Here is a 19708-nt window from a genome sequence, read left to right on the forward strand (position 1 = left end):
TCCTGTGTACAAAACAACACTCTAGGATCCTGTACCTTGGGGATGTTAACAAACTGTGTGTTTAACAATGAGTCTGTAGAACTTAACCCTATATACAGGCTGCATGGTTTTTAGGTGAGATGGTGTGCAGTTCATGAATGGATGGGTTCACTACCTCTTGGTTGGACCGAAACATACAAACAAAATGTGCAATATTCAGCGAACTCCTACAGTGCATCATGTTTTGAGATTAAACAAAATGTCTCCGTGGCACATACAGTACCTTCGTAAACAGGACATTTATCTTTCTCTAATCATGTCTAGGTGTGTCACAATCCAGATCAGCCAAGGAAACAGCAGCGATCGGACCTTAATGGACCCGCTGAAAATAACAATATCCCAGAGGTAAGCAGTGTTTTTTTTAATCAGTTGAAGCATTCCTATAAACACTAGTATTTATTGGTGTCATGGATGGTTTTTTCTTTTTCTTTTTTTTTAGATCCTAACCATAGTGCCTGATCTGTGTAATTTCTATACTGTAATGTTTAAGGGGGGTATTGTAGTGCCAATGATTTTGCTAATACTTCATGTTCTTGCATGACTGTACTTACTTTGTTGTGTGCTGTTATCTCTTTTCCGGTATCTGCAGGTATAGAAAGTATTCATTAATGAGTAACTCATTGCTTATTTTCTGTTTTACTGACATAGTCATAGTTTTTGTTTCTTTCGTAAATGAGCCTGTATATAATAATTAAGCTGCGGAACATTCATTCTTGGTAAAAAGAGCCAATAGCTTATGTTTTTTTTTTTTTAAAGAGAAATGCTATTTGAATAGATTTTGTGTTGCTAATTGTGTCTTTCAATATTATAAAGCAATCAGAAACATGTAACAGTGTAAGTTTCTCAGAAACACTAGTAATTCATGCATATCGCACAGTAAAGTATTGTGATTTTATTAAGCGAGTTGTGGTTTTAGCAAGATAATAGAAGAGAGTTGATGATGAAATAAACATTTACTCGCATTAAAAAGGAATACAGACCAAGTATATAAACTTCACTGCTTTTCAGTGCTCTTCTACAGATTTTGGCTGAAACAAAAGATAAGTATACAAATGTTGTAATCCTCATTTCTCAACATTCATTCATGGCTTGTGTTTTGCAGAAAACAAAGAAGACGGCTTCCTTCCCCAGCTTTGTAGATGGTAAGCCACTGCTTTTTATTCTTACTCTGCAGACTGTTGTGTCATAATCTGCGCTACTGTTAATCTTTTTTGGGGAAAAATAATGAAAATACATATTGCATACTGTATAAGACGATTACATTGGGATTTAGTCCATCAAAGCTGTTGTCAGTGGAATAAAATGTACATTATTTTTGTACAACAGCATCTTGCATTTGAATTATCAATGTATTTCCAAGAACAGACATGCATTTCTAGCTAAACTAATTGCTAGAACTGAATGGGGTCAGAGGAACGGATTGCTATGGTTCACAGGTTTTACTGGTCTGCAACAGTTCAATGTTTAGTGTTTAATGAAAGAACGGTTTCAGTAATCTGCCTTTTGCAGCTTGTCAGCCATTTCCGTTCATTGGGTTGCTGTGAATGGATGAAGCTGAACAGTACCTTTCGCAGTCTAGAGGGATGGCTGTTAATTGCTGGTTCTGATGTGCAACAGCACAAACAGGGCTTTTGTCCTGCAAACTCATTTGTATAATAATTCCAGTCATGCTACAGTACTGCAATCCTATTTTTATTTCTGTGGGTGTGCATTTTTTTCTTTCTAATAGAAACATTGATTTCCACGTATTCTCCCACAAAACGTGTGTTTTTCTATATGTAGTTAACAGTATAGTAGGTGAATGGCTGGGCTTGGATCTGAAACCAGGGCCTGCTGCTCCCCTGTCCTCAGCTATGACCACCCGGCCACACAGCCTCCATTTGAAAAGTAGGACCTGTTCATATTCACAATAATACAGGCCCATAGCATCAAGCCATGCTGTTGACTAATGCGTAATTAACCTGCCCCTTACTGTGGTATTGACATGTTCCACCTCCCTAGATTTTTTGGACTAGTTTGTTTCTTTTTTTCTCTCCTGGTACAGTATGCAGTGCATTATCCCTCTAGTACTTGTATTGATGTATTTTTCTCCTCCAGCTGTTTATATCCTTCTTCCTCTTTTTTTTTTTTTTTTTTTTTTGCTCTCTTGCTTTTCAGCACCTGTTTTTTTTTTTTTTTTTAAATTTCTAAGGATAGAACCCAAACCCGAACTGACATTTACTGTGCATCAATAGCTGTAGCTGCTGCTTGCATCGCCATGGCAGAGGAATTGTGTGCATATGCCATTCTGGTTGTCTTAACAGATGTACATACACATTATATAATATTAAACTAATTGTTACACACATAATTTAAATATATATAAAAAATAAGTACATCTTACAAGTGTTCACATTATATATATATATATATATAATATATATATATATATATATATATATATATATATTTATTTATAATAAAGTTGGCTGACCCCTTTGCACAGCTATGGTGGGTAAACCGTTGCCGCTGATCTGATAATGTGTTCCATCACTATGTATTTGTGTGCCCTTTCTACTGTTTTTAATGTTGAACCCATTCATGAGACCAGTACAGTATTAATCAGTAAGTTCAGTCACGCTCGTATTACGGTTGCAATGCATCACCGAGGCTGACCCATAGAGAGAGTCCTCCAATATTTCCCCCCTGCTGTTGAAAGCGACTGACCTTTTATATATATCGCCATCAATACAGTTAAATCAACACACAGTATTTTCACGTAAATTCCTTTCATTATCATGAACTGAATTTCACTGTACCTGACAAAGCCAACAACGGTATTTATGTCATGAACAAGTTTATCTTCATTTTGTCTTTTTCTGAACCTGATTTAACAAATTAAATCATTCACTTTTAATTTTGTTGCCACTCACCTTCGTTTTTTTCTTTTGTTTTAAAATAATGTTCGCAAATTCATACAGTATAACTTCAAATGGAATTCCATAGGAATAATATCTGAATGGCTTATATTTGACTGATTTTTATAGTTAGACTGACAACTTTTATGGCTTCAAAGGAATTAATTCCAATGGAGCGTCATTGGTGTGGGAACAGCTGCTCCACTGGAATTTGTGGCTTTGCAGCACTAAAGTGTTTCCTGAGTTTTTAAGGTAGTAAGATTTGGAAGTTTGGGGCTACCTCAGGACAGTGATGTTTTACAGCTAGTTGAGTACAGAGTATTCAGTGTGCACAGTGAACCTGTACTTCGTTCAGCCTTTACTGTAGGACACTAGCTTGATTAGATGCCGTGATGGCTTCTATAGCCTGAGTATGTAAAAAGTTAAATTGTAAGAGTAGACAGTTGCACTACTGCAGATACTTTTGCTAGACTGCTTGGCACAGCTAAAATAACCGAATGAGATGCAGTCTAACCCAGCTCTTCTCCCCAGTTCCAGGACCCTGTGAACCAGAGGACCTCATTGATGGAATCATTTTTGCTGCCAATTACCTGGGCTCCACACAGCTGCTCTCGGAGCGCAACCCATCCAAGAACATCCGCATGATGCAGGCCCAGGAGGCTGTGAGCCGCGTGAAGGTACAGCATGCTTACTGACAATGCAGACCAGTCGTGAAACATGGCTGCACGAAACACCTTATTGCACTTCCATTCATTGACAGGTGCCCGGGTCGCATTTCATTAGGTATTCCCTGAGTGCAAAAAAAAAAAAAAAAAAGTTAATAAAGTAGAAAATGTTTGAATTGGCTTTTCAGATTTTTTAAAAAAATGTTATTCCTGTTGTTCTGAATACATTCAGCATTCTTTCTTCACGTTTCACAGTAATTATGAAAAATGTGAGGTTGAATTCGACAACAGAACTCTCCACAGATGCACTCACTAGGTTTATCTGGACCGATTGTCTGCTGCAGATAACAGTGCTATAATTTTGAGAGATGTCGCGTTTAGTTTTAAACCAGTTCTATACCCCAGTGCTGTGAATGATCACAGCAGCTTAGCAGGTGCCTCAAGCAAAGTTGACAGCAGTTGGAATATAACCTGCTTAAAATAACATATGCTAAATAAGCATGAAATGCATTTGCATCTTAAATGGTAATGTCTTCATCAAAGAGTTACGCATGGCATCCCTCTGGGCATGTCCTGTTCTATTATGGGGCTTAGTGTGATCCAGTCTTTTAATTAAAATGAAATCCAGATTGCTCTTTAAATCAAGTTGATGTGTCATTGGTTATCTCTCTAATGCGTTTTTTGATGTTGGTAAATTATTTATATTCCGTGGCTGTGTGTCAACAAAAATATGTACATGTTTGTAATGGAGTGATTGGTTGCTGCTTTGCAAATTCTTTCTTTTCTCTTTCCTGTGAGATTAGGCAGTTTCCAGTGCATGCTCGCAATGCCTGTTAAACGGAATAGTTTGTATTATTACTGTTGTTTTTTTTTTTTTTTGTTGTGTGATGGATCTGACACCTTTTAACACATGAATCCTTCTGTTGTTTTTTCCCCCAGGAGTGATCTCATTGACCCCCCTTGTTAACATCACTAAGTGCAATACTGGGATTTAGTGATTTTAATAAGAACACCCCTGTCGAAACAAATGGCAGGATTCATATGTTAAGATGTCAGTTTTTTAGGCCTTTTTGTAGACTGGGATGGCCTATTTTGGAAATTTGTTAATATGTATTTGTTTTTCCCCATTTTGTTTTTTTGATAAATATTATATTATAGTGTGTTATATTATATTATGTTATATTATTGTATAGCATATTTATTTGTAACGTGAAATGCGTTGGGATGCTTTGGCATGAAAGCGCTATACAAAATAAATTGGATTGATAGATTGATTGATAATTTCTTTATTGATTGATAAAGAGAACTGCATTCAAATAAACCAGTCTGAAAAAAACAAGCCTGGAAAACCTAGTCCTTGGAACCTGCATGTGTGGCAGCTTGACTTGATGGCTGTATCCAGGCACAGGGGACTATTAATCTGTCCCTCGGCAAGCCACCAAGACCCTGAAACCATGGCAACACTAAAACTGCCTCAATTCCTGAATGTAACACTCAAGTAGGATTTGCTGTCAGACAGGTCTTGATGATGGTGCTTATTTTCTTAGACCACTGTAACATAGTAAAGCAGTCGTGGCTAATGCATTGGCCGGTCTGTCTCCTGCTCACTTTTAATGGTGCTCATGATAGATTTTATTTTTTTTAACAAAGCTCTGAAAGGCACCTGCCATTTTTTGTGATTGTGAGTAACTGAATTGTTTTCATCACCTGAATGCTGTACATTCTAGGGATGTATCCCTTGTCTGCAGTATATTTTGGTAGCTCAGCTCTACATTAAGATACAGTTACTGGTGGCGTCCGTTTCAAAAGCACTGCAGCTATATTTTCCTTATTAATTTTTTGTTAAATATTTGTAAAAAAAAATAGCTGTTTAACAACAATTACATACCTGTATGCCATTTATTATTTTTTTAACGAGGAATTTTAGCATATTAGTTAAATTTACAGCTGCACTGCTTTTTGAATTTGATGCCACTAGTAAATAATTGCCTTGGACAGACAGCTGCACTCAAACACCTAGTGGGTTTAGGTAATTGAATGATTCACCACTTATATCTGCACAGTGTATTGAGAGGCACTGAGCATCTTCAAAGGAAGGCTTTAAAGAGGATACATCTATTTTTTTTTCCCATCCAAAAATTATTTCCTGGGTAATGCAGTGTCAGTTCAATTGGAGTGAGATTGATGATTTAGGGTAATATTCAAGGAAAGTTTGGGGATCTTTTTAACAAAGCACGTCTTCTTTTTGTGTGGACACATTATTATAAAATACTGTGGTTTTCACTTCCAAGACCTCTCAAACTTTGTCTATGCTCATGCTATTTAAATAATTGCAGTCTAAGCTAATGAATTGACCAACAATAAAAGCCAATTACACATTGTATGTCATTAACAAGCGTTTTGTGTCCAGGTTCACACAGGGTTTTACAGATCAATCCTCGGAGAAAGGTAATCTACTGTTCAACTAACAGTTAAAGGCAATGCGTATGGGTGCAGGCTATTACCTTTCCACAGCAAGGGGGGTTAATTATCCATCCTCCAGTGCATAGTCCCTAAACAGGATAAGGCTAATGTTAAGCATTACAGTAGATCAGCATACAGTACATGAGACTATTTTAGGCAAATGGGAAAAATCAGTGATTGAACAGTAATTATGGGAATTATGGCATATGCTTTTAGAATCCTTTGCTTAAACTTACACTTGGGAGGGGTGTGGGGAGTGAATCTTATTGGTTTTGTCCAGCTTCTTATGCACTAAGCACCAAAAGATAACTATCCATTATGACGTCAAAAGAGCAAGTTGTCTCCTTTGTATTAATAGCACTCAATAAGATAAGAAATGGATGCACTCCTTTTGAGATTTTGCTAAAACACACAATTAAATTGTCCCAACACATGCACCGAATGTCAGAATGTGTTTTACAATAGTGTGCTATACTGTAAAGCCATAAATATTTGCATCCCAAAATATTTGGTGAATCACACCCATAAAACCTATTTTGCTCCAGAAATGTTGGTGACCTGTTGCAATATACAAAGTATGTATTGTTAGTGGAATTTGATATTTGTGCCAAAAATGTTTGCAGGTTTTTTTTTTTTCCCCCCCATATGTGAAAAACACATAATAAAAGGCTTGCAAATATTTATGACTCTAGAGTATTGCATGCATTAAATATGTCTGTATAGTGCAGGCTCTTCTACCAGTTTATCTACATAATATGAAAATATATGTGCTGTGTACTGTATATATATAATAGCATTGAAAAACTGCAAATCAAAATCTGTTCATGTTTTCAATACATTTCTGCTACTGGCTTGGGCAATAGATGTTCAATCAGTGTAATTTAGGGAATGTATTAAGCTGGAAAAAGATAATTGCATACACATAATTGGTTTTCTACCTGCCGACACACACACATACACATCACAGGTCCTGATCCCCTAACTCCATATATGCAGTACTTGCATTTTGAGCAACGTTTGTGCATGACAGGAGACAACCTCAATTATATGGAAACATGAATTTGACCTTTTTCTTTTATAAATATTTGACCCTGAGAGCCAGTTGGCGGTGCTGCGGTGTATTGAAAAACCTTCCCATCTCCACCTTGTCAGTTTAGATCACTGTCGGGTTTGGACAGGCTGCTTGGAGTAAACTGTAATTCCCATGTAACTGATTTACAGCCTTCAGCTCAAAATGATTTTCAATCCAGGTATTGTGGGAAATTCCATGACAGTGTTCAAATGCATTGATCTCGAGGTGACCTTTTGTCTGTTTTTGATAAACCTGTACATAAGCAATACTCCACTTTGTTCCACATGATGTAATTGTAATGGTCACTTGATGTACATTACTTTCATTCTGCCCTTGTAGAATTGGGCTGAGGGTGTGGGGAGGGGCTAGTGAAAGCCATGTTCGGCTTTGTTCTAATAATGTCCTTTTTCACAGTGTACGTTGTGCTAATGTTAGTGTTTTAAAATGGGTAAATAGGGTTTTTTTAACATTTAGTATAATTACCCTTCAAAGGATCTTTTACTCTATGATCTTACATGCAAAATGAATAACTTGTACTGTATTTCATGCAGACTATTTATTATGTTGACTTTGGGAATTTTCTCTACAGGTTATAGACCCACACCAGCTATTCAGGATTAGTACTTGTATAATTCTGAAAATCATTATTCATTTTAAGTGTGTACAGTGGACGAATACATGGCTGTAATTTATTCTGTAAGTGGTCAGTGACAAACATGGCATTCATTATGGCATGACCCTACCCTATTGTGTTACCCAACTCATGGATTGTTGTTTATTATAAAAAAAACAAATCCATATATTAATGACTCCTTGGTATACAGAATTGATGTACGTCTGCATGATGATTATTATTTTCTGTTGTAAAGAGCAATTCTGTTCCACTAGTTGCAGATTATTGTGCAACACAGTTCCGCCATCAGTAATTCCAAATGTTCCTCTCACAGATGACACACTGGTCTAGTGGTGGCGGCTATGTGTGTGCCGTGCTTTTTACCTGTGTGTTTGTTGTCCCAGAGTCTGACAGCCATGTCTCCCTGTTTTAATGCTGCACAGAGGGTACAGAAGGCAGCCAAAATCAAGAAGGCAGCGGTGTGTAAAACAAATGACCACAGCTACTCCTCCATAATTCCAGACATTCTTTGTGTTTGAGCTTTGAACCATTTTGTTTGAGCTTTGGGATCCATATGCAAATAACACAACTGTTAACAAAGCATTACATGTTGGTGCCAGTGCATATTTGTTTTTTATATCCAGAATGTATGCAAAGACTTTTATTTCATCATGGATGTGCGAACTTTACTCAAACTGCCTAAAATGGTTCAAAGGCTTTCCATCGGCCATTCTCGCCCGTGTACTGTCTTCCACTTATCATTCTAGTCATGGTCAGGTTGGCAAATTCGCAGTAAACCAGTAATTCTTAATGAACAATTGTATTGTTTATAATCTGGGTATCTTGGGAGTCATTACTTCTGTGAAACCACCTATGTGAGTTATTCATAGCACCAGGAATGCACAGCACACAAAACTAATCCTTTTTTTTTTTTTTTTTTTTTTTTTATTTACAACAATTGTAAGGAACTTCTGTTATGCTGTGGTTCCGATGAGCACATGCGTATTTGACAGGCACTTTATATAAGCCTGTGTCTGTGATGTAGTACATACTATCCAATATGCACAATAACAATGCATTGTTTATTAAAGCTCTGATTGTCTATGAGCACTTAATGGCACAGTACATTATTTTTCTAACTTGCTTTCATATGCTACGCTTATGAAGCGTTTCATTGCTTTGCATTTGATTCACGTGGTGTCCTTTAGAAAGAACTTTGTGGGGTGTTAGGTGTAGATCTCAGTCATGTTTGCCATCCTCCATTCTTTTTGGGTTCAGCTCACAATGTAATTTCCAGTATTCTGATGCTTTTCCTCCCCATTCCCTCTCAGACCCCGGAAGGCGATGCTCAAACACTCACTGAGGTGGACCTGTTTATCTCAACCCAGCGGATCAAGGTGCTGAATGCAGACTCGCAGGTAAATCCCCATCTGCACACGCTCAGAGATCACCGGGCAGAGCGTGTTGGGATAATTTATAACTTTCGTTTCTGTCCACTGCATTACTTTCCAGTAGCGGGAGGTTAGTAGTAAAATGAGATTTAAGATAAATAAATGTAATCAGGGGGGAAAAGAAATACTAACAGTAATATTCCCCTCTTGTGTTTTTTTTTTTTTTTCATAATCATTACTTTTAAACAGAAAGTAAAAAAAAAAAAAAAAAAACCCTGAAGCTCAAGATTAAGCTGTCAGTCTACCAAATTGTGTGAACCATATTTTATTAAGAAATAAATAAATAAAAAAATTCAACTTTGATATACTCTACACGTTATTATAAAAGCTTTCTCTTTGTCATCCCTGCTAGCCAGTTGCTAGGTATCTTTCTAAGACAATTGTTATGTTCCTAAGATTTTCTTTTAAAGGCAAAGTGTTTTTCAGGAAGCTTTGGGAGCATAACTTTGACCCCAACAAAAGGACAAGAAATATTTTCTGAATATATTCCAATGTACATGTCTGAAGGGCGTCGAGAGGAGTGCGGGGGATTCATTTATCACTTTCTACAGTCCTTGCATCTCTAGAGGCCAAACCCTGCTTGTTAGGGTAAAAGAGCACTTTGAAAAATGAGAAAGAACTGCTATCCTTCTCTAAACAACGGGGGGAAAAAACACATTCTTTAGAACAGTTTTGTGAATAGAGCAATCTAGTCATTTTTTTCACATGTTGTTCTGTAAGAACATATTGAGCTTTTTCCATTCTGTCTAAATACTATGTTGTGTTTTTTTTTTTTTTTTTTTTTTTTTTTTTTTCCCCATCCACCCCAGTTTTCAATATAGTCCTGCATAGACCCCAAAAAGAGCTTCAGTAGAGTGCAATTTCAGTGTTAAGAGCCGTTTTGCTAAATGGAATTTGAAGTGACCGCACACCCTGGTGGTATTTGCTGTCTGTGCTGAATAACAGAATCAATCACCTGTACCGGGTACCGCCATGGAGTTCAATTGAAACAGCAGGTTCCACCACGCTCCTGTAATTTTACAAATCACAAATGTATTAGAAGTGAAAGGGACATTAAATTGGGGTTGCTAGATCATTAAATAAAAGGTTATACAGTGTAATAAGAACAAGGGATGTAATGCAGTTTTATATGCTTTATAACAAATAATACGTAGCATCATCTTTACAGATGCTAATACACTGTAATGGAAATTGTGGGATTTGTCAATTTTAAGAATATGTAAAATAATGAATATGTAAATAAAAGACCAGACACTGTGTGTGTGTGTTGGTCAGACCAGCTGCTTTCAAACACAGTCACTTACAGTGCAGTGTTACACAATCACTTACAGTGCAGTATTACAGTCTTCTCACCCTTGGTCATGCACTGCCTTTAAAATTTGGCCTGCGAGGCACAGTACTATTTCCTCCAATCTGTTCTGGGTATCTGGAGCTAGCTTTCTCCAACACATCTACTGCAATGCAATATTATTCAGCTCTCTTCTCTTAATCATTGGAGGTAATTGAATGACAGGAACTTCATAACAATTAGGTCCGGATATCACACTGTCTGAACATCGAATTGGAACGTAATAGATGTGGATGAGTAAACAAACCTGTTAAAAGAAAATGCTGACAGTTTACATCACACTAACCCCAGAGTGAAAACAACATAATCGGGGGATCGCCATAATCAGAATCAAGCACGACTGTAATTAGGAAAATGAATTGGATGTATGCTTTGAATTTTAAGTTGTCAGCATTACACAAGGTCTTAAGAGTAAAAAGACTGTAAAAAGTAAAAAGTTGCATTTAGGAAGGTTTGAAAACATTAAGATGGGCTAAATAGCCCTGCATTCATTAAGTTTAAGTAATGCTGAGGCAAGCAGTTGGGAGGTGTTGCTTTCAGCATGTTTCCATCTGTCGCTGGGACTGAATTCAAAGTAATCCAGAACCAGCCCTTTCATAAAGCACGGAAATCCAAATTACACTGACCTTAGACAGCCAGGATTTGTGTTGCAGTGCGGTCATGCATGCACCATGTAAATACATACATGTACATACACTTGGGTTTTGAATGCTACATATTTGCCCTATTCTAAACACCTGCTCCCAGTGCACGTCCAGCCTGCAGACCAATGGCAACCCTAATTTAATAATGGATTTCATCACGCAGAAGAAAGCATTGCATTCGTTATTTGGGAAGGGTGTATGGTGCGTACATGCTTTTCGTTAATAAACCCCCTCCCTAGTTTTGTGAATCCAGATCAGTTTGCTCATTGATTTATTTATTTATTTTTTGTGCAGGAGACCATGATGGACAATACTCTGCGCACCATCTCTTACATCGCAGACATCGGCAACATCGTGGTTCTGATGGCCAGACGCCGCATGCCTCGCACTGCCTCTCAGGACTGCATTGAGACCACCCCCGGCGCGCAGGAGAGCAAGAAGCAATACAAGATGATCTGCCACGTCTTTGAGTCTGAGGACGTAAGTATAGGAAGCCCTTCTATTAGCAACCAGGTGTCCAGTGTTCTCAAGCTTCACCGCTGTACCTTCAGCAGCTGAAACATGCTGGCTAATGTAGTAGATTGTTAAAAGTCCTCACTATAGTTCTAGTCCTTGGCTTTGTAAAATACATCTCTCAATAGGAACTAAAGGGCTACAGGAGGGTTAGGATAGACACAAGAGGAAGCCATTTGGCACGTTAATGCAAGTCCGGTTTGTAGTAGTCGACCCCAAAACATTGTTAAGTTGGGTCCTATAGTATCCCAGTGACTCTGCATCAACAACTTGGATTGGTTCATTACCCTCATCACTCTGTGCAAAAAAGTGTCTCCTACCCTAAACATATTGTATTCAGTGTCCATGTGTCCAGGTTTTTTTTTATTTAAGACCCCATGTTCTGTTTATTCATCTCTATGCAGGACTACATAAAGTTGAAAGCTATCCTAGGCTAACTGAATCTACTTAATGGTCTGGTTGTGTTTTCCCAGGCCTTCAAATTAAAACACATTACAGGCATTACATATTAAGTTCTAGATAAAACACTAGGGCTTTTTGCATGCGCCGAGATGAGTGTTTTTGAGTCTGAGTACCGGGGCGAGGGGGGCTTTCAGACACTCGTGCCAACTAGCCTCCCTTCTGTGTTTATCTTCAGATCTTGATTGGATATGTCCAGCGCATGAAGTCACAAGGCACCACCTCAGGGACCCTGGTTTAATTTAGATTTTACACACATACTGGATGTTTTAGTTGTCTAATGTTACCTCTACCAAAACCACTTCTTAGTAAAACACCCACACACACTCAATCTGCCATGTGGTTTGTAGGCGTCAAACTGAAGCAGTATTTCATTCTGCTCACAGACTAAGCTGTGCAGCTCTTGTAAAGCATTGTAAGGCCTCCATGTGTGGATAAATGCAAAGCTTCATAAATGTCGGGTCCTTTCCCTCTTAGTGAGGTGTATGTAGCCTGTGTGCAGGGTCTGTTGTGTTGTGAGACGAGTCTAAGAGCTTCTGATCTAATCCTTTGTGTGGACTGGGTGCAAATCTACTGAATCAATCTGATTCGTTCTGTATTCACATGTCCACTTGCTACAGGTTTTGCTTGGTGTTTGATTTACCTTGCAACGTGTAGAAACAAAACCGAAATTTCAGCTCAACTGTTCGTTTTAATTACAACATGTTGACCTTCTTTAAGACTTTCTAACTGGACAGGACTTTGCATTGAGTTTTGTGAAACTGGATGGCATGCACTAAACCAACAGATCTTTTTGCATCAGGATATCATGCTTGTCATTCAATAACAATAATTCTCACTATTAAAGTTGGGTGACTGGTTTGTAATGTATGTACTGTATGAGGTTAACATCGAATGCATATTAATATGATATGACACCCCCCCCCCCCCCCCCCTTGCCAAACATTTTTGTTAATCCTACATTATATCTCTGTTAAGAAATTGTCACTTTTAACATTTCTGAGAGTTAGCTATGCTTCAAGGCAAATTAATTGTCACATTATTTCAGTGCTCTAAATTTAGTTTGGCCATCTGGAAATGTTTACCTTTAGGCTGTTTCTTCACATGGACTATGTCCCAACCTAACATACTTATTTCCCACCCACAGGCACAACTGATAGCTCAGTCCATTGGGCAGGCATTCAGCGTAGCCTACCAAGAGTTCCTGAGAGCCAATGGGATCAACCCCGAGGACCTGAGCCAGAAAGAATACAGCGACATCATTAACACACAGGAGATGTATAATGATGACCTTATTCATTTCTCAAACTCTGAGAACTGTAAAGAGGTTAGAGTTTTTTTAACCCACTGGCGTTATCCAAAAATGAAACTCAATGGGGAGGAAAAAAAAAAAATGCTGGCGTTAGAACAGTGAACGTTGCAAAGAACAAAAAAAAAAAAAAAAAGAGGAAATGCATTCACAATAACACACCAGCTCTAACCATTTGAAATGCATTCACAATAATACACCAGCTTCAACTATTAAGTATCCCAGGTGATCGAGACAATCAAAGTGAGCTGATTTTACGCTCTGCAGCGGACCTGTTAACAACCCTGTTTTATAATTAAAAAAAAAAAACACATACTTTGACATATTGCCTTAAAAGTTGTTGGTTTTTATAACATGGTTTTTATTGAGGTACAAGTAGCGTTTAGTACATGTTTGTTACCCCCCCCCCCCCCCCCCCCCTGCAGCTGGAGCTGGAGAAGCAGAAGGGGGAGATCTTGGGGGTGGTGATTGTGGAGTCGGGCTGGGGCTCCATACTGCCCACAGTAATCCTGGCCAACATGATGAACGCAGGACCAGCCGCGCGGTCAGGCAAGCTCAGCATCGGAGACCAGATCATGTCTATTAACGGCACCAGTTTGGTTGGACTGCCGCTTGCCACTTGTCAGGGGATAATCAAGGTGTGTGGGTGGGTGTGTGTGTATTATTTCAGAAGTTGAAGACAGTGGGTCCTAATACGTTTTGTTATTTAAATGTCTATTTAAATGGATTCATTATGTTTGGAATTCATTAAAATGTTACAGGCTGTTGTTTGGTTTCTTTACATGTGTACAAAACATTTATTTAAGGCATAAAACCCTAAACATTCTTTAAATAACCCAGCGTGTTAACAACGATCTCAGAAATGTACAATAGTAGCAAACCTGCCAGGCACGATCCTTGAAGATTCTGTTGCCGGTGGATATTTAATTAGCTGGCAAGTTTATCACCTTTTCGCTCTGTAATGAATGGACGACTAGATTTAATTGCGGAGCAGTGCTTTCTATCCTAGTCTTTGATAGGCATAGCGTTTTATGTTGTAATTGACACTCTCTTTTAATGTCCCTTGATAGGGCTTGAAGAACCAGATCCAGGTGAAGCTCAACATTGTCAGCTGCCCTCCGGTCACCACTGTCCTCATTAAGAGGCCAGACCTCAAGTACCAGCTGGGATTCAGTGTGCAGAATGGCATTGTAAGTATACATATTAGTGGCATTCACGACTGTCTTTATTACATTGAAGATGAGTGGATACAGGTAGATAGTTTAAGTTAACACTTAAAGTATATTATCCAGGATAAACGTGTGTTTAGGTATACTGTGATAAAACTGCTAAAACCCCACTGTGCAGATTTTCAATGGTACATTTTAAATGGGATGTGTGGGGTTTTTTAAGACCTCTTTTTTTGGTGTTTATTAATTTTTTTTTTTTTTTAATAACTTTCTTGTCTGCACGGGAGTCCAATAAACACAGTGGGTATTCTGAATCCAATGTGCTTCTTAATACCAGCTAATCTGTTATCACACAGCTTGCAGCTGTTCTGATATTTATTGAAGTGCTTAAAGAAAAAAAGGACACAGGCTGGCATGCAACCACACAGCCGGGAATTAGCATCAAATGCCATTTTCAAAAATAATGCATTTCTATTGCAAAAGCTTTATGGTTGTCATTTAGAATTTTGGAATATATTGGAAAAAAAAAAAAAAAAAAAAAAACTTAACAGGACTACCAACAGTTATAAATATCACGTTTTATTTAATTGACTGTCCACCAATAGGATACACAAAATTGATTGTATGGAGCTCTTGCTCCTCCTAGTGGTTTTCTATAGTTACAGGAAAAACACACTTGAAATGAACCACCAAACACACAGGGAATAAAAACAATACAAATCAATATTTCAGTATAAAATGATATTGCTGAACTAATGAACTAACCCTACATGACATTCATCCTAAACTGACTTTTAGAGGTTACTAGCTCCAATTATGAAACGTTCTTTGGATCTGAACATGACTTTAAAATTACAAATGTTCACTCAGTTCAAGGTTGCCTTGATTTTTTCAAAGCAAATTTATTCTGACATATATTAAACTGCCTAAAACGAGACAGAATATTCATTTATTAATAATTTGCCCTTTGGTTCCAAACTGCAACTGAATTATTGTCAATTCTAGCTCTACTCCATGACATCTGTTTTACAGTTTGTATGTAATTGTAATATACTCTTGGTTTTGCACTGTGGTTACTGATCTTTGGTCTCAACTGGTCTTGCTGGAATCACTGGTTTCAGTGAAGCATATTGATCTGGTTTAAAGCATGAGATCGAACCCCCTGGGTCTGGAGCAGCTTCTCCAAGTTTCTTGTGTTGTTTCTGTGCGAGTGACGAAGGAAATGCTTACTTGCCCTTTTAATCTTCCGTGTTGAAGCTTTACAGTGGCGGCACTGCTACATTTATTGGGGAAGATAAAGTAACTTAACCATGTTTCTATTGTCTGTTTTTTGCAACTCTGGCTACTTAGTTTGAGCACAATAACACATCTTTAACATAGAAATAACAGACTTTACCCATTGGCAAGCACCTGAAATAAGACTGTTTTGGATCAGTGTTACAAATGGCTTAATTAAGTTTGATTCAGACCAGATATGGGTGAGTAGCATGGCAATGATTCTAAGTTAGATTGAAGTCAATTCACTGAAATGTAAAAATTAATTTTTTTATTGAATAATAGTGTAGAATAATAATGTAAGTAGTATAATTTTCCTAATGCCAGTGTTGCTTTATAACAAGCCCTGGCATGCTCTACCTGGTATCAGAACCTACCCGGGCAGGACCCGATGTCATGCGGGTCGGCTACACGATTTCACACTGGTTTTGATAAAGCAGGGTTGACCCACGTAAACATTGCATGGATCAATGAAGCAGCTTGTTACTGACGCTTCCATCCAAGCTTCTCTGGATTCAACTGTCGGCCCAAATGTTGATTAGAGCAAATGTTTCTACATACCTGCTGCAATCTGGCCCATGCTGTGTCTCAATCAACACAAATATAACTAAACAGAATAAACAGAAACGTTCCTTGTGGAAGTGAAACTTTTACGCAGGCGTGGCAGTTTGTTAGTGCATCGGCTCACGAATGGCCGTCAAGCATTTTGTCTCGTTCAATCCGAGCTGAAGAGTGCCAACCCACGTCCTGAGGTGGGTCACTGGGACCCGCGTTTCACACTACGCAGGATTGTGACCTGGTTAGCCCATACCCAGTTATGAGTGCCAGCGTGAAAGGGGCTTGGCATGTTGTCATTAAGCATGGAGCTACAGTAAACCTGTCGAGATAGGGAAAATGGAAAAGTAACCTTTTAGAGTAACAATATTTCTCTAGAAATCACATTAGCACAGGGTTTATTACGGCATAAATTGGTTTAGCTGTTCAAATGCAATTACTTTAATCTCCCTTAAGCATTGGCTGAAATGAACTGCCGGTTTGATATGCTTCAGTGCGCTCTTATTTTCAAGTCAATTACACAAAAGTTAACACTACTTTTGTTACTGTCAACAGGGCCAGGTTATCAAAAAAGGCAAACCATTGCTTGAAGATCATCCTAAATTTAATTTGGATCAGTTCCATAAACTGTGTGTAGTCTTGCATTAAGAAATCATAAATTTCGCTTCACGTTTTCTTGATCATCAATAAAAGTACTTCTTGACACCTTTCAGCTACAAAGACTAATGCATATCGACCTACTGTAACATGTGTATATCCGTCTAGCACGAAGTCCTCAGGGTTGCAACATTTCAGTGCCATTACACTGAACTGACTGGGTCTGTTGTGCTGAATAATATTCAGAGCGGTGTTTTAAGTCCCAATGTAAACTTTTCAGATTGAAAACATGATGGTGATGATAATGTAATCGCTCGATTCCAATTTACTGCTGCTCTGGGAATACCTCTCTGAAAGGGAGTGGCTTTCGATCCCTGATGAAAATAAATAAATGGAATGGAAAGCAGGAGTGCCTCCTCTGATGCTTGTTAATAAGTGTCCTGATTGAATTCTTGCTAGATCTGCAGCCTGATGAGAGGTGGAATAGCTGAGCGAGGCGGGGTGCGTGTCGGGCACCGCATCATTGAGATCAACGGGCAGAGCGTGGTGGCAACAGCGCATGAGAAGATAGTGCAGGCCTTGTCTAACTCTTTGGGGGAGGTAAGCACTTCTTGGGGGAGCAAGCATCAATGTGAGTTATGTGCAGGGAAGTTTAGGTAACAGGTTTCACAATATGGATAGCAGAAACCATGTTGTCTGTCTTCATGACAACATCCAGCCACTGGGTGGCGTGTGTGCTGTATAGAATCCCACTCAGCACAGTATAAACAGAAGGGAAATATTTGCGTTAATTACCCTGTGATCTGTCCTGGTTCTGACTGTGCAGTACGAAGTTCTGTTAATCTAATTGTTGTTGGTTGATCAATAGATCCACATGAAGACCATGCCAGCAGCCATGTTCAGGCTCCTGACTGGGCAAGAGACTCCAATATACATCTAGCATGAAGATACATCGTCTATAAGGGAAACCACATCAAGCAGTGGCTCTGCGTACATGGAAGAAATTACGATAAATAAAGCGGAGGACTTAAAGTGCTAGAAGAACTCCAGAGGACTTGCGAGTCCTGAATTAACAGATTGACCACCCATTGGTTTTTTTTTTTTGCCAAAAGGGACATCTTTTCATAGACACTAACACTTTACAAATTTCCCAGTATAAACAAAAAAGTGTCTCATGAAAGGCTGGTGAAATGGATACTGTTATTTATTTGTACTGTTGTGTGTTCGATGTGCATCTGGTCACATGATGGAGGAGTTGAGTATCTAGTATGAGTGGAGTTTAATTTTATATATAGTATAAATGTTTTTCTTTTCAGCGGTAAGGGTATTTATAGAAATGCTCTGTGTAGGATGTAAATATTGATTGAATACCAGCAAGTACCAGTGTAAGAGTGTGAAATCCTTGCTAAGATTGGGGCAGGGAGGGTTTCAGAGCCTTCAGCTCTTCAAGCTCCTTCTGGATTCTCTAGTAAGAATTGACAGTCATTTAAAAGTAGCATTACTGCATTGTAACACATTGCCTTTGAAAAAACTAAATGATGGCGTTTATAAAAAAAAATAATAATACACTGTATGGCAGCAAAGCTAATATGTGGCGGCGTGTGCCTTCGTTAGAAATGGATTGAAAGGATGGTACAGTTTAAATACCTGGTTTCTAATTATAGGCCATTTGTAGGCCTGTGAAGAGGGTATAATGCTTCTAACATGCCATGTTAGAAGCATTAACGTCCTCATTTTGTTTGAACGGCTAAACTGCAGGTAACAAGACCCACACAAACGTGTGGGGTACAGCCTGCAGCAGGCAATGACCATTGCGGTGAAACGTCTATTGTGTCTGTCTGTAGAAGAGAGGGCGAAAATATTACGCCAATAAAGAGAAGACTGGGTTTCAGGAAGTTTAAAAAATCAATTTTTTATTTTTTTTTTTTAATTTTTTTATTTAGGATTTAGAACTGTGTTTTATAAAATAAGACAAGTAAACAACGGTTTACCTTTACCAATTATCTCCCCTATACTTGCACCTTTTATGAAGCAAAGTGCCCTTCAGTAAAAATTTTAAACCAAAAATTAAAATAGCCTAAAACTAAATTGAGCTTTTTAGTGTAAAAATAAATAGTTATGATTTTTTTTTTTTAATTATTAATTACAGCTCTGTCTCCCAATTTTAGCCCCCTTTAATGACCAGAATATCAGTTTGAATGTTGTTGTGAATGTACAGTGTTTCAGGTGTATTCATAACCTTCAGCAGTATTAGCATATGTGTAAATAATACATACTGTGTTAGGTATTGGACCCATTAGGGGACTAAGTGTTAGTTGATCTTAACATTTGTTTGTCTTGGTGTTGGGCCACAGCCTTGGGGGGGGGAATAAAAAAAATACACTGTGACTGAAGAAGCCTTACTGTTCAGTGGCGCTTTCAAATTTACTGTAGTAATAATAATAATAATAATAATAATAACAACCCATTGCATGCAGCTAAAGATAGAACAAAGTCAACCTTGGGGGGAATAAAAATAATAAATCTTACCTTTTAAACCGTCCGTCTTGTTGTGTTCTAGTAGTTTACAGGGCACTGTTTTGAAGATTGTAAAACTATTTTAATGTGATAAAGCTCAGAACAATAACTTGTTGTTCTTG

The 19708-nt window shown here is 38.1% G+C and overlaps 1 protein-coding gene across 7 annotated transcripts in view; it reads left to right on the forward strand.

Moving 5' to 3' along the window:
• The window catches only part of LOC121294706 (amyloid-beta A4 precursor protein-binding family A member 2-like), a 56632-nt gene extending 37035 nt beyond the window's left edge, over positions 1–19597 (forward strand). For 2 of the 7 annotated variants that reach the window (XM_041218717.1, XM_041218718.1), the window contains exons 3-14: positions 304–384; positions 1142–1181; positions 1822–1926; positions 3468–3613; positions 8154–8228; positions 9081–9167; positions 11487–11672; positions 13312–13491; positions 13899–14111; positions 14544–14663; positions 17529–17669; positions 17938–19597. In XM_041218717.1, the coding sequence (XP_041074651.1) occupies positions 304–384; positions 1142–1181; positions 1822–1926; positions 3468–3613; positions 8154–8228; positions 9081–9167; positions 11487–11672; positions 13312–13491; positions 13899–14111; positions 14544–14663; positions 17529–17669; positions 17938–18009 (1446 nt within the window). In that variant the 3' untranslated portion in view covers positions 18010–19597. The remainder of the gene's footprint in view (positions 1–303; positions 385–1141; positions 1182–1821; positions 1927–3467; positions 3614–8153; positions 8229–9080; positions 9168–11486; positions 11673–13311; positions 13492–13898; positions 14112–14543; positions 14664–17528; positions 17670–17937) is intronic. The other 5 variants (XM_041218719.1, XM_041218721.1, XM_041218720.1 and 2 more) reach the window with 5 other exon arrangements.
• Positions 19598–19708: the final 111 nt, after the last annotated feature.

Source organism: Polyodon spathula, chromosome 19 (genome assembly GCF_017654505.1).
Source record: "Polyodon spathula isolate WHYD16114869_AA chromosome 19, ASM1765450v1, whole genome shotgun sequence".
Lineage (NCBI taxonomy): Eukaryota > Metazoa > Chordata > Actinopteri > Acipenseriformes > Polyodontidae > Polyodon > Polyodon spathula.